The following is a 14941-nucleotide window of genomic DNA, read 5'->3' as shown; positions in this document are numbered from 1 at the left end:
CTGAAAAGCATAGAAAGAGAGAGAAACGGGAGTCGTTTTGCAAAATGAACATGTTCGGTTAAAACTTCTCTCGTTGCTATTCGACCGTTACTTGGCCACTTAGACATCCAGCATCCGCTTCCCCGGAAACCATATTCGTAACGAAAAACGTCATTTCCCGCGTTTTACAGCGTCACTAAAGGCGGCTACTCGGGGCCTCCCGTTTCGTCTTAGTCCAACGTTGTCAACTTGAACCCCCTCCTCCCTTGTAGGTTATTCCATCATTTTTATTGTCCCTCCCCCGACTTCTCCTTGCTGTCTCTTTCCAACTCCCCCTTAAGATCCTGAAGCCCCTCCCCCTTTCCTTATTTTATAACCGTGTCCCGATGATTAGTGAGTACGAGGTAAACTGTGAGGAAACGGGGTGTTCCTATCGTTACGGTCTCTCCCCCTTCTTTGTCTGCCAAAGCAAACCGCGCTACGTACTCCAGAACTCGCCGTATATTTATATCTTCCTTTGTTCTCTCCCCTCCCTACCCTCTTCGCCAGCTACGTCTCATCTGCCGGTAGGGTCCTTTTTCGCTGCGTACAAATCCATTACTGCTGTGTTTTATTCGCAGTTGTTACACTGCCTCCGTGTCTTCACAAACGTCCGCGTCGTTTTCTGTTTTTAACTGCCCTGGTAGTTTCCGTCAGTTGCCGCCAGGGCGCGACCTGTACGCTCGCGTCCTCGGTCTGTCGGTTGTATGTCTGTGTGTATGTGTGTGTTACATTGACGTTTTTATTTTGCTGTATATTTCGCTCTGTTTTCTGCCTTGTCCGCATCTTCACATTTCTCCCTTCCCTTGTACCATTTTAACGACACGTATTCCTCGACGCACGGTGACATCTACGAATTGAGAGTAATTTTTGAAAGGTCGCTGTGTTTCTCTTCAACCATTTTTTCACTTGCTTCTTCTTTTAATTACTCATATATCCTGCGGCTGGTGTGATTCAGTGTGGCTCTAACTGACGACAAGAGCGTACTGTTATGCAATAGTGGTGACACCTATCGACACCTAGGAAACTACTGGAATCATATTGGTGCAAATAGCGCTGTTAAATATGTGCATGCATATTGAAACATAAAGTAGCTCGATTAGTCTGTACATGCAACTAAACCACTGACACGACCTGACTTCCCGATACTAATGCTGGTCTTTCATTCGCCAATTAATAATCATCTTCCTATTGTCTAACATTTTATCACCAAAGAATGAACATTTGACACGTGAAAAAAATATTGGAAAACACGCTTATACATAGCCCTAACAACCTGAAACTGATTCATACCCATTATGTACAGTCACCGACAATAAAAATGGGACACCTGGATCCTGAAATGCTCGCTTCCATTTGAGGCGTTATGTGTGTTGCCTAACTCTACGGCGGTGGTAGAAGTTGCCATTGAGAATTTGCTATTAAAATCTACTCATCGCCATAGAGTTCTACAGGGAAGGTAGGATTTCCGGATGTAGGTGTCCCATTTTTATTGTCGGTGACTGTACATGAAAGGATAATAACAATGATTCGACCGGGAGTCGAACACAGAACTATCAACTTTAATATATATATATATATATATATATATATATATATATATATATATATATATATATATATATACATTGTTATGGTTCTCCTTGGACAAAAGAAATGCGTTTGTTTCATGCAGTGGCGTAGCCATGGGGTGAAAGGGGGTTTGGTCCAGATTTAAAAAAGAAACATCGATATTCCTAGGCACCGCTACGGGTGGCGTGTGTTTCTTGCAAATAGGTTGTGATTTCATTAGTGTTTCTGCTTTATGCACAAGAGGGAGTTATTCAGTGTCCTTGATTATTCTTATTCGAGGACCAAGGTTTCTTTCAAGCTAACTAAATCTTCTTCCATCGTCTTCTACGAACTGTATCGCATGTCTTGGTAAAGGTTGATTGATTTTCATTTGCCTTCCTGCGTGTCAATTGTCTAGGCAAATGGGATGAGCCGGTCGCTTTGCAGAAACGAAAGGATTGTGACGTAGAAGCTTCGATTGCTGTCGTTGGTCTCAGCTGTTGCATAAGAAAAAGAGAGCATAGACATGCATGGAGATTGCAGCATGGTGGGAGGAAATTATACAAAAATAACAAAAAATATATTTACTAAAAGAACCCAAAACATTATTTTATATAGTACATTAAAAACACTGCAGTACAGCAATATTGAGTAGGCGAAATTTTCTACAGTGAAGACTGGGTCTAGTACAGTCACGGGTACTTCTGGGTTGTAGTAATCCCATTAGCTTTGAATGGAATCGTTACAAGCCACAAGTGTACATGACTGTACTAACTTTTCTGCTCTTTTTTTTGTTTGTACTTTTCATGGCAGATGCAACTGAAAACAGTATCCTTAAACCTAATTTCTGGAAAAACGCTTTTACCGATGAAATTTATGGACACTCACAAAGAACACCCATGCCCGTGTAGTGATTCGAACCCGGGACCCCTGACGTCGTAGCGCGCTGTGCTAACCACCCCTTCGCGGAGGGCGGCGTGCTTAAAGGAGGAGGATGAATATAAATTACATACGTGTGCACCATCACCATTTAAAATGAAAATCTGCATCGTTAAAATTACAATTTTTTGGTTAGGTATGTGATGGCATTTACTACTTTAAAAAAAATGTCATGGTAAATTTTACGGCAGTATTATGGTACCGTAAATTGACGGTTTTGAACCGTAAATCTTTACAGTCAACTTTTCACAGTGTATTTTGGAGCCACTTTACAGTGCCGTCGTGATACTCCTGGGACTATTTACAAGAGCCAGAAGCATTCTGTTCTACAGTGTCTCATTCACCTGAAAAGCTCTGTCTTGGCCAAGAAATCAATATGAAAAAAACAGTACGCTCACAGCTCAAATACTACACTCTACCCTTTAATGCCATTAAATCCACACTTCCTACAGTGCCAGCAGTACTGAACATGCTCCGGCTTGCAGTAGAACCGTTTTCATTTAGTAAGCATTCGTACCAATACACAAACATATGGTGGAATTGACAGGGGAGGGGGGGACACCGTGACCATGGTAGTTTCATCGCAAGACGTATAGAGGGCAGGACGAAGTTAACGTAAAGAGTGGATCCCCCCTCCCCCCGCTTCCCCTCTTTCCCTTTTCCATCGAACGTTGGCCGTCATCGTAGTTGGTTCCCATGGGAACGCGGCTGGGGAGGGAAAGGGGGGGACTCAGAGAAGAGGGGGGAGTCCCCCGCGTGGCGCATTCCCTAGGGGCAGCCCCAATTCCTGTGGGAGGAGCGTACCCAGACCACAAAATGGCGGAGAAGGAAAGGGGATACAGTTGTTCTGCTCTTGAGTCCTGTTCCGTGCATATTCCTCTCCCCTCCCCTTCCTTGGCGTGCTTCAGGAGGGGCAGGGGGATGCCGAAACCCCCCCTTCAAAAGATTATGCATGCACGCACGAGAACGGCAAACATGGTTTATCAGTTGGGCATATACAAAGATTGTAAACACGAGGAATCGTTCCTCGGGTTAGTAAATAGGAACGGAGGGAATGTGGGACGACCCTCTGGGATGGTTTTCAAAATCAATTTTTGAGCAAGCGACCACTTACGTTAAACTTGAATACCCCCCTCCCGCTTAGTACATTTCTGAGCAGAACTCTTAGAAATTAAACCAATCTTCTGCTCTTTAATTTTTTTTAGCGTCGCTTTTCTGTAACTTTTGGCTCATCGCGACGATGTGGATGAGTGATGACATTATTAAATTGATTGAAACGCACAAAGAACACCCATGCCTAGGCTGGGATTCGATACCGGGGCCCATGGCACCGTAGCGCGTTGTTCTAAACTCTCCACCATGCAACTCGGATCTTCTCTTCAAGCATTCAATACACTGTGCAAGAGTTCAACAGCGAATAGTGCTTCGCAATTCGATACACGAAAGTATAGTACTACGTGAGGTACATTCTTCATTCATGTTTACTTAAACAAAGATACGATTACATATACAGTCATTATGAAAATAACAACAGTCCTTTAGTAATTCTTGAGTTTTTGTTTTTACGCCAGCTTTATACACAGAAAGGCTAATCGGGATTGGACCCACAGTTTAAAATGGGATCCGGACCATTGTGTTTCCACCGGACATCGAACCAGGCATCCCTTGATTACAAGCCGATGACATTACCACTACGCCATCGTACAGGTTCATTTAGTATTTCTGTGTTTATTATTTTACGTCGTTTTCTGTAAAAGGTTAATCGCGACGATGAGGATAGAAAAATGAACTAGTGAAATAGATTAGAGGAAACTACAGAAGAACAGTTCGAACACGGAATATATTTCGCAGTCAAATTTAGTACACACCTGAACAGCATTTAAAAATGCATATCTGGGCTAAAATATCATTTATTTATAACCTGTGGCGTTTCTTGTTTATTTGTGAGGAAGGGCAGTAGGGTACCGGACTGGTCAACAAGGGACGATCAATATCCTGAACCCCCTCCCTCCTTACTGTTTTTCTATTAAAAACTATTGCACCCCTCATAGTAAACGCAGCACCCCTATTCTGGATGCTGGCATCACCTGTGGTAGGAAGTTAAAAAGGTAAAGCCTTCCCCTGTGGACGTAGGGGGTTTACATTCGGTCTCGGTCATTCTGGAGTTGATGTGATCAGCACCATGCTCCGGTTGCCTTCACCCCCAAGGCTTGATCCCAGGTATCCATTTTTATTAGAAGCTGAGCCAGCCCCAGAGCCCCCTCAAATCCTTAGCTTTGGGAATCAAACATGGGTCTTCCGTGTTGAGGTCCAGCACTATACCTTTCCCCCTAGATCGCCGCTGCGGCTCCATAGCTATAGGCCTAGAAGTAGGTACGGTGTATATATTGTGTTAAATTTAGTAGGCCTACGTGAACTATTTGGTTGGCAATTTTGTACAATGAATCAACAGAAAAACTTCTTAAAGCAGAAATCAGTTTCTAGATCTCGGGTTAAGAACAGTCTTGATTCGAACCCGGTTCCTCTGTGTGTCCTGTCCAAGTAATACTGGGATGCCGCGTTTAAATATGGCGCAGGCATTCCCTATCAGGACTGAATTGATTTCTCGACTAGAACAGCGCTAGGTAACAGATCACACACCTACTCCTAGAACCATAGCCTGGGGCAACCGTGTTGCATTATCAGGAGAGCTTGCACGAACCAATTCCATTAACATAGTTATGCGGTAACAATGCTAGTATTGTTATTAATGATTGACAATAGTAATAATCTACCAGCTATTGTAAACCGTGCAGGACAAGTGGAATCATTGTCCACAGTATATTCGCTCCCAAATAGATGCCGACGCGTGAGCCGCCCCCTCCTCATCCCTCATCCGCCCCTTCTCTCCACGATTGCCTGTTACCCGCCGCGCAGCTTGTGGTTTAAAGGGAACCCGCCGAGATGACGTTTCTGCCTTAAAGTTGAGTGCGGCGTTGATAATGTAATAGACACGCTCTGTGTACAGGGTGTCACCGCAGAACATTTCCAAATTGTCACAGAGTGTACATGGCATCAAGACGAACAACTTTTCTTAACAGAGTTTTTCTTGTTCGGGTCTCGTTACGACTCTACGAGCCATCAAAATAACAAATTGTATCCTGCATGTATGCAACCGCAAGGTACACATTCATGGTTGCCAGTGCTGTCTCATTTTCTGTCAGGCTGGTAAAAGCGATGTCAGTAATCTAGGTAAGGGCTGTCTTGCGGTATTCAAGAACATTCAGCGGTCGACTCTCAATCTGGCCCATGAAGCCTCAGGGTTCGAGTCCTGGTGGGCGAACGAGTAAATCATTCTGAGTGCCCCTTCGCCAATTTAATCCAATCACCAATCATTATCATCGCCGCGATTGGTCCGGATTGACAGAAGAGCGTAGGGAAATAAGAAGAATACATGAACAAATGTATGGTGAAAGTCCATGGTTAGTCACGTGATATTCAGCTACAGAGAAAATAAGTGTCACTGGCAACCTTGACTGTGTATCCGTGGTTGTACTTTTAACTTTCCGAACACTAGTAATTGCAAGTTAAGTTTCTTGGAACAGCCATGTATATAACATACCCATAACATACAACGGAGAGTCAAATTAACACCTTCATTTGTTTCTTAACTAGTAGATTTCTGTACGTTGCACAAGTTTGATGCATTTTAGCACAGACCTATTGCTGATCTTCATATATATTTTCAACTTTGAGTTAATACCCGTATACCTTAAAAATAATAAGTCTTTGTGGTCCACGTGCAGTCACTTATCAGCCACTGCGAAGGCCTTTCCACCCATCTGCCTGCGAACTGAGGCCATTGTCCAACTTTCTCCTCCATTAGTAAACTTGCTTTGTGGTAAGCATGCATAGAGATATTGAATTTTCTTTTGCCGAGAAATTTCTGTAAGTTTTAGGCTGACAGAGGGCAAGAAACAACTCTTCACTGGTGCAAGTGTGTATAGGAGGCGCCATCTTTAAAATAACAAAAATGGCGATTTGAAACTCACTTGATCAGTGTTGCAGCCTTGAGGTCGTTCTGTAAATAACAGTTCTTACCTCATGTAGACAGTCTACTCACCAATTTTTATTGGATTTTTAACGTTTTTATGTGACTCTTGTAACACAAAAAGTGTGTTCTGGGGCTAAAATTGTAATGTTAATTGTTTAGTGCGAGGGGACGGGTCGGTACGGAGACAACTACCCCCCAGAAACCTCCAACGTCTCTGATTTAGATCCAGTTTTGATTTTAATGTAAGTGTTATGTTTGGCAGAACAACAATTCAATGCTCTTTTGTTGTTTTCTGAGCAACACAAGCATTCCCACTGAACACTGCCACACAGAAACGAATATTGCAAAACATGCGAAAGGCCACCTTTCAGAATTACATCCAGCAACCATCTTTTTCACTTATTTCTCCCGACTCCCCCTGGAAGATGCTTGACTCAGTTTCGACCAGTTCATTGTTCTCGGATTGGTCTCTCCCTTGGGAATAAGCCCCACCCACCGCTTATCTCCCCTCCACCCCCTCCGCTCCCCTTCTGCCGAGACGCCCCTGGAGATTCGAGCGTGTGCACCCCGCGCAAAGTTACGTGATGGATGGATTGCTGGGACAGCCCTAAGGTGGGGAGGAGGGGAAGGGGCCTCCCTCGTCTTACGAGGTTGAGCTTTCCTACGTGGCATTATGTCTTGTTCCTAGGATATGAAAAATATAACATTAAAAAGTAGCATTATTAAAACATCAATAAAGATCCACGGTATAGAATGATGGTACACCGTGGCGGAGTGGTTAGCACAGCTCGCTACTACGCCAGGAGTACTGGGTTCGATTCCCTGCAAGGGTGTTCTTTGTGAGTGTCCCTTCGCCAATTGCATCATATCGTCACTCATCCTTATCGTCGCGATTAGCCAAAAGTGGCAGAAAAGCGGCGTAAAATAATCTAAACCAGTGAATCAATCAATAGAAGCTACGTGAACTTAAAGTAATAAAATTTCCTGAGCCGTCTTGGTCTCTTGCGCCTTGAGTGGTCGACTAACGATCTACACACACACACATGCACACACATTTACAGACAACTAATGATCTATTATCTCCTAGACTTTGCAGGATTATCGGTACAGTCACTACCAATAAATCTGGAATACCGCCTCCCCGATGGCGTAGTGGTAACGTCGTCGCCTCGTAATCAAGGGGTCCCGGGTTCGATACCCGGTGCAGGCACATAGTGGTTCGGATTAGACTTTAAACTGTAGGTCCAGTCCCGATTAGCCTGTATGCGAATGAAGTGGACTTACGTCACCAATTCGAAAGTGGAACACCTAGGTCCTACATCCTGAAATACCCGCTTCACTGTACGCCGTTATGTGTGTTGCATAACTCTACGACAATGACCGAACCTACAATTGAAAAATCTTACTATTGAATTTCCCTCTTCGCCGTCGCCTTAGGCAACACACATAACTCATTGCAGTGCAGTGAAGCGGATATTTCAGGATGCATTGGCCACATTCTTTTTCGCAGGTGACTGTACGGTCATGGGAAAAAGTACTTCTCCCATAGAGCCTTAATGCCAGAAGTATTATGGGGGAAGTATTTCTTTCCACGACTGTACATAGCACTGTTGCATCCTACATAATCATACAGAACCTAAAATGTGTCAATTGACACAACTATGTTCACTTTTTTGAACTCTTTAAAATGCATAAGCTGCTAATGATGTACTTTTGATTGGTCAATATACATACATACAAAAAAGAGTACTTACCTATATCGGCTGCTGTTCCGTGTGATGCAGTAAAATGTATCTTAGAGAAGATAAGACACTGTTATTTTGAAAGATACCAAGATATCATACGTTTAACTGTGTCAATTAAAGTACAAAACATGCATCAACATTGATTTGATGCATTTGAAGCTATGTGCCTAATTTTTTCTGGTTTACTTGGGTTTCTTGTGGGGGGGGGGAGCAGAGTAACGACCCGAGCAATTTTTAGTGTCAAATTCGAGTTTCTTCTTTTTCTAACTGCACTTGTTAGGAGGTGCATATTGTACCATCGAAAACCTGAACCGAATCTACCAAATAAACCCTCTGACTATTAGTTGTCATTACTATACGGTTTTTGTTGCATATATCTGCGCATTTGAAAAGGTCTCACTTTAAAATCCATATCTAGTATGTCATACCCAAAGGAAGTCAAAAATCTGTTTTTTTATACTAAGAAAATCAGTGTGAAGTAAACTGTAAGCTTAAACGTAAACCTACATCAAATAATAATAATAATAATAATAAATACCCAAATGCATATTTTAGTGGAAGGTACATGGTTACCGGACCCTTCCCGAGAGACTTTACCAAGTATTAAAATTAATATTATTAAAATATTCTAGTTTAGCTCCAGAGATTCCCTGGACAGAGTGTAGATACGTACAACAATTACCATAATTAATAAAAAAATAATTAAATATTATTGCAAGAGTGTCACACACATCTTTCACCATTCACTAAAACTCACAAAAAACATAACATTTTTCATCAATTATTTCTTGTTCATATAGGTTCAGTTGCATTAATTATAATAATTACAAAAACTACCATCATTGCCAACCTATTGTACTCTGTCGCTGATTGTCTTAAATAACACGCATTCAATGGGGGTGACCCACCAAGTGAATTTTGACTCCTGTGTATTTTACATTTATGTTTTGATTATCAAAATTAAAACCGAAATATTGGAAATACTCTAGGAACAATGTAACTTATTTTCATTTTTTTTATAAAAATTTTCCCAGTTGAAAAATCGAAATAATAATAGTGACCCCCCTCTCGGGTAAGCTAGGGTGTATAAAAATAAAGCAAATGACGTCAATATTACAGCCACTCGGCACTATTTGGATGACTTTTACCTCGACAGGGTATCAGAACATTTACAGATATCTGGATAACTGTTGTTCTCGTCTTTCACTAAAAATTAAGAAGTAGAATTTACGAGACATAAAAGTGGTGCGGAGATAAGCATTAGATATAGAAGTTGACTTTTTCTAGAGTAGCATTAGTAGAATTGTTTTCAAAAATAGCCTAATATTGATTCAAATAATGTCCTTCCCATTCCTTCCTTTCTTGCAGGTTGTCATATCAACGCAGGTGAGCGTGGACGGCCCTCTGCTGGCGGTGTCAGACAACATGTTTGTACACAATAACTCCAAACATGGACGGCGGGCGAAACGCTTGGATCCCGCTGAAGGTAAATTTCCACTTTCAAAACATTTTACATTGTTTTGCAGCCGTTTCAATCACAGATATACTGCATAATTGATTTTTGGTGTAGAAGAGGAAGAAACGAAAGCGGGCAAGATCGGGCCCGTAAGGTGGATGCACTCATGTTGCGATATCCGTGGCACGTTTGTTGCAGTGAAAGAGAGAATAGTTTTGAGTTTCAATTTTTCAGTTGTTTGTCCACACCAATCACAATAATATAATTTAATCACTGTGATTCATAAATCAGAATGACAACTTTGATTTAATAGTAGGTAAGCAAATTGTTCTTAGCTGTTACTTCCCTACTTTGTGTAATAAAATATATGAAACGAGAATGTATCAAGTCACTCCGTTGTTCAAATTACATAATTCATTTCTGCATGGGAGTACGTTTAAATTTTTACACGGAACCAGGATTTTATTTTGCATGGAATGAACATAGTACTTCATTTATCCAATGTATTTGTAGAACATCGTATTTGTGAGTAGCGGGGGTTATACCTTATGAGAACAAACTTCTCCCTAAAATTATATTATATTTGTTTTTCTGTAGTACGGAACGAAATGCTATTCTGAGTTGTTATGTGGGATGAAGGGGGTGCAATATATGTCTCATAAGAGCACAACAGACCCTTATTAAGGCACTGGCCGCTCTAAATACTCCTCTTGACAGAAATCGCACACAACTCGTTCGTGTGAGGATTAATAATCTCAACGACAGAAGTGGCACAAAAACATATAAAATTCCAGTGATTATGAAGTATGCATATTCTTTTCGGCTGGTAGACTTAATTAACTCTCAGATTTAATTAAATCGCAAGATACACCAACAGAATGATATTATACAAATATGTAGCTAACTTACATTGACAAGGATTACTTAGCCTACTATTCCTGAAAGATTTTTACCAATATTTCATCATTTTTTTCAAAACTTTATTTAAATCGTTAACCGAATGTACGTAGATTGTATCTTATTCCGTGTATTGGTAGGGCCATCTATTAGTAAAGCTACACATTAAAATCAATGTTTAACTGCTGCACTAAAATACATGAAGCACCTTACTTTCCATATCATATTGTATCTCAAGCATCTCAAAACTTAGTCGATACTATCGCGTTGACTAAGGTGAGCATATTCCTACGAAAATATACTCTTACTGTATTTTACATTTTTTTCAAGAAATAATGGGTAGATCATGTGCGATAATTTCGAAGAAAATAAAATCTTAGACCGAAATAAATGGATGTGAGTGTTGGATAGGAACAAATTACATTGAAATTGTCCAACTGCCAGCATTTTGTAGTCTAGTGGTTAGATTAGAGTGCTGAGAAACAGAACGTGTTAAGTAATTAAGGTGGCTGACAGTGACTCATTTACGGAAGGTCACGGGTTCAGAACCCCGCTGCCGCTTGTTCAAACTTTTTTCATTGGATTTCCTCAGTCGCTCGAGAAGAATGCTTGAATGATATATTTAATGATGGATACGAAACTTTCTGCGCATTCTTGTCCTTTCCTTCCCACGTTTCGTCCTATTCTCTTTATCCATAGCAGTTGATCTAGTGATGTAATTATATGACGTTAAATAAGTCCACAACGGCGAACCTAAAAATCGCAAGACGAGAACTTAAGCGAGAATTCTCGAGATGAGACAGGGACTTAGTGTCCGAGATTCTCGTTCTCGTTTGAGGTTTTGGTACAATATTTGAAACAAATCATATAGTCTAAAGCGAGTTTTCTTTACTGTGTAACTTATTCAGATATAACAACCAATCAAATATCTGCCGATTTATAGACAAATCATGTATTTTGTTTGTAATAATTGCAGAGTTAATTCATTAGTAGCAGTTGTGAACCTGCCTGCATATCTTCAGGATAAAATTTCGTTTTTAGAGATTTCATAACTTCGAAGTGTTGCATCAATTACCTACCTACACTGTGCGTTTTCTTGCTGTAACACACTGCGTTTCGAGACGAGACCAATAATACAACTATGTATCATATGTAGATCAACCCATCCAATTTAGTGCTTTTTTTTATTTACAAGTCGTGAGCGGTAAACCTATATGCAACTAACAGCTATTATATATCCTGATGGTTTGGTCGAATTGGTTGGATTCGAACCCAACTCCTCTAGTTAGCGCAGATTGCAAACCACCAGATTGCAAAGTGCGTGCAGTCCGCCTGGAGCTAAGCATTAGCCTAATTATGCGTGCGTATCACATTCGCATCAATGCAGCTTCCGTGCGTGGCTGTGGTACGCACACTGATTCCTCGAAGCTCCTACCGATGCCCCACACGTGTGCGCATGTATAGTCCACCCTCGCTATTGATTTCCGGTTGTTGTTGTTGTGTAAGCTGCTACCACGTGAACTCATGGTCTACTCAAACGCCGTACACTTAGTCTCGTGCTTCTCATTTTTAGACCTTTCCAGTGTTGTACTTAGAAAAATTCCGCTAGATGGCAGGAGTACTCGTTTATATTTTCATACTAAAAAATACTAAATTAAAGAACGTTTCTTTAATATTCTATTTATTGCATAAAACAACATTAACTGACTTCAATGTAAATAGGTTCTTACTTTGTCACAAGGTAAAATTTCCTATCAATATTTTAATACTCTTTGCACTTCTTGAAGTAGTATTGGTAAGCTGCTACCACGAGAACTCGTGGTCTATTCTAGCGCGGTAAATAGCAAATGCTTCTCGTTTTTAGATCTTTTTAATGGTGTTTGCACTTTGTAATATGTTTAGAAAAATGCCGTTAGATGGTAGGAATACTAATTTATATTTCTATCATAGTAAAAATTCAGTAAAGAGTGTATTTTTAACAATGTGTTTTTAGAATAGTAGTATAGTCATTGACTTTAGTATAAATAAATTCTTATTTTGTTTTAAGATAAATTTTACCTTCAATATTGAAATGCTCTTTTTACTTCTTACGGTCATTTATTAACAAAATAATGTGAAACCTTAAGAATGATATATCTCCTACTAAAGGGTCAAACTCAATTCGGGACGTATGTACTCAAATCCATACAAGAAAAAGAAGAAAACAGGGAGAACATGTCCACATAACAGAGTAACATTTATTCGCTCTGTGAGGGAATGTTTTTTTCAAATTGATATGTTTATGCACGTTGTCAAGAAAATGAGAAGGTGCTTATTAAAATATACGTGCGTGCGTCGACAGAATATGATACGTATACACAGGGATAGATAAAACAAAAAGAAAACAAAATCAGGTGGCAACCCCTTTCTCTCGGAATCCATTTTTCTTTCAAATACAGGCTAGGAAAGTCATGAACCAACTAAGATAAAGCTACACATATGAAATGCAATCTGAAGACATTACATTTATTAATTAATTAGAGATTGGATTAATTTTTGGTCCAGAGTGGTCTCCTTAAAGAACTCTCTACCCGTTACAGCATGAATAACTATGCAATACATTCTAATACATGGCTAACCCTACCATATCGCTACAGATTTTAAATTTGCATTCCTTATAAAACAAGCACAAAATGTCAGTTACACGCAACTAATGGCACATGAATTAAACCGAAACCCCTCGAAGATATCTTCTTACTGCTCTCGATTGGCCTAACGCTGTACGCTCTACATTTTACAAGTTAAACTCAAACGGGAGGATAAGGGGTCCCGGGTTCGATACCCGGTGGAGGCACTTAGTGGTTCGGATTCCACTTTAAACTGTAGGTCCAGTCCTGGTTAGCCTTACTGTGCATAAAGTGGGCTTGAAACACCAAATCAATCAAACGGGAGGACAGGAGCGTAGAATGTCCGCTATGCGGTGAAGACGAGACGAAATTTCACATTTCTTCCAATGCAAAGAAACAGGAGAGGCGGGACATAATCATATCAGGGGAATTAATGAAGCTAACATTGAAAATATAATGATAACCGTTATTGTAATTACATAGGAGGGAGAGACCGAGAGGGGGAGAGGCCCAAATAAGGAATCTGGGAACTTTCCTACACTATGTCTGAGAAAAGAGAGCAAGGAAGCTCAATGGGGAGAGCGACAATGAGAGAGAGGGTGCTACTAACTACTAATAAATAAATCTAAGAAAAAATCTTGGAATCAATTAGGTAAGAGTTTAGTGAAATACTGTAGTGATACTGTGCAAGCGTAGTGAAAGTAAGAGATATGAAAGACGCTGTCTGTGAACTCCCAAGGAATGTTAAGAGGAATTTGACTGAGAGGAGGAGGGGTGTAGGAAAATTGCACAAAACATTTTCATCCTTGTAACAGCTGTAAAGGCTTATACTTGAAAATAAGTACTATTCTATTCTATTCTCTAGACTTGAGGAAACTCACATATCTTACATTTCCAAATGTAATTTGGAGATTCTCCAGAAGTGAATGTTTACCATATTGATTGGTGATTGATTTATATGAAAATTATGCACATCAGCACACATGTTATTTGTGCCCATCACGTAATGCGGAGATAATCACATTAACTATTATTGAATTGCTGTTTTGAGTCCATTTTATGCAAATATAGGCTAATGGGACTGGACCTACAGTTTAAAAAAGAGCGGAACCACTGTGCAATGTGCCTCCATAGTGTATCGGGACCCCTTGATTACATAAATAAAAAAATAGAAGACAGGACCTTAACACAAGAATAAAAATGTATCTTAAAAACTTCCTAAATCAATTGCTAAAACTAATACTGCCATAGACTCCTTATCACCTACTCGTCATCAGAGGATAAAATCTCCATACCCTAGTTAGAAGCTGAGGCTGTAAAGGGACATTCAGGAAGTGACGTCATATCTTGTAGTAGTTGATTGATGCTTGCAGCAGCAGTGGTCCAAAACATATGGGTTATGAATAAGAAACATGCAAATTTGTAAATTTTTATTCTCCATTGTGATCTATATTTCTCTCTATATAAAATTTAATGGATGTGTGTGGGTGTGTATGTTTGTTTGTTCCGGCATAACTCTCGAACGTCTGGAGCAATTTCAACCAAACATGGTACATGTATCACTTGCAATCTGGAAAGAACACTTTGGGGGTAAGAAACCTCTGGCACCCATAGGGGTGGGGTGGGAAAGGGTGACATGTAAAAATAATCTAAAACGACCGATATTAAATTCCGCACAAACAGACATCCGTAACTC

At 40.3% G+C, this 14941-nt stretch overlaps 1 protein-coding gene across 1 annotated transcript in view; it reads left to right on the top strand.

The window, feature by feature from the left end:
- kn (EBF transcription factor knot) overlaps nt 1-14941 on the top strand; it is a 311766-nt gene that overhangs the window by 242378 nt on the left and 54447 nt on the right. The window contains exon 8 of the mRNA XM_083134627.1: nt 9655-9772. Coding sequence (XP_082990753.1) covers nt 9655-9772 — 118 coding nt within the window. The remainder of the gene's footprint in view (nt 1-9654; nt 9773-14941) is intronic.

This window comes from Lepisma saccharinum, chromosome 1, assembly GCF_977018435.1.
Source record: "Lepisma saccharinum chromosome 1, izLepSacc3.1, whole genome shotgun sequence".
Taxonomy (NCBI): Eukaryota; Metazoa; Arthropoda; class Insecta; order Zygentoma; family Lepismatidae; genus Lepisma; species Lepisma saccharinum.
The sequence above is the reverse complement of the archived record's forward strand: the minus strand, read 5'-3'. Positions and strand labels throughout refer to the sequence as shown.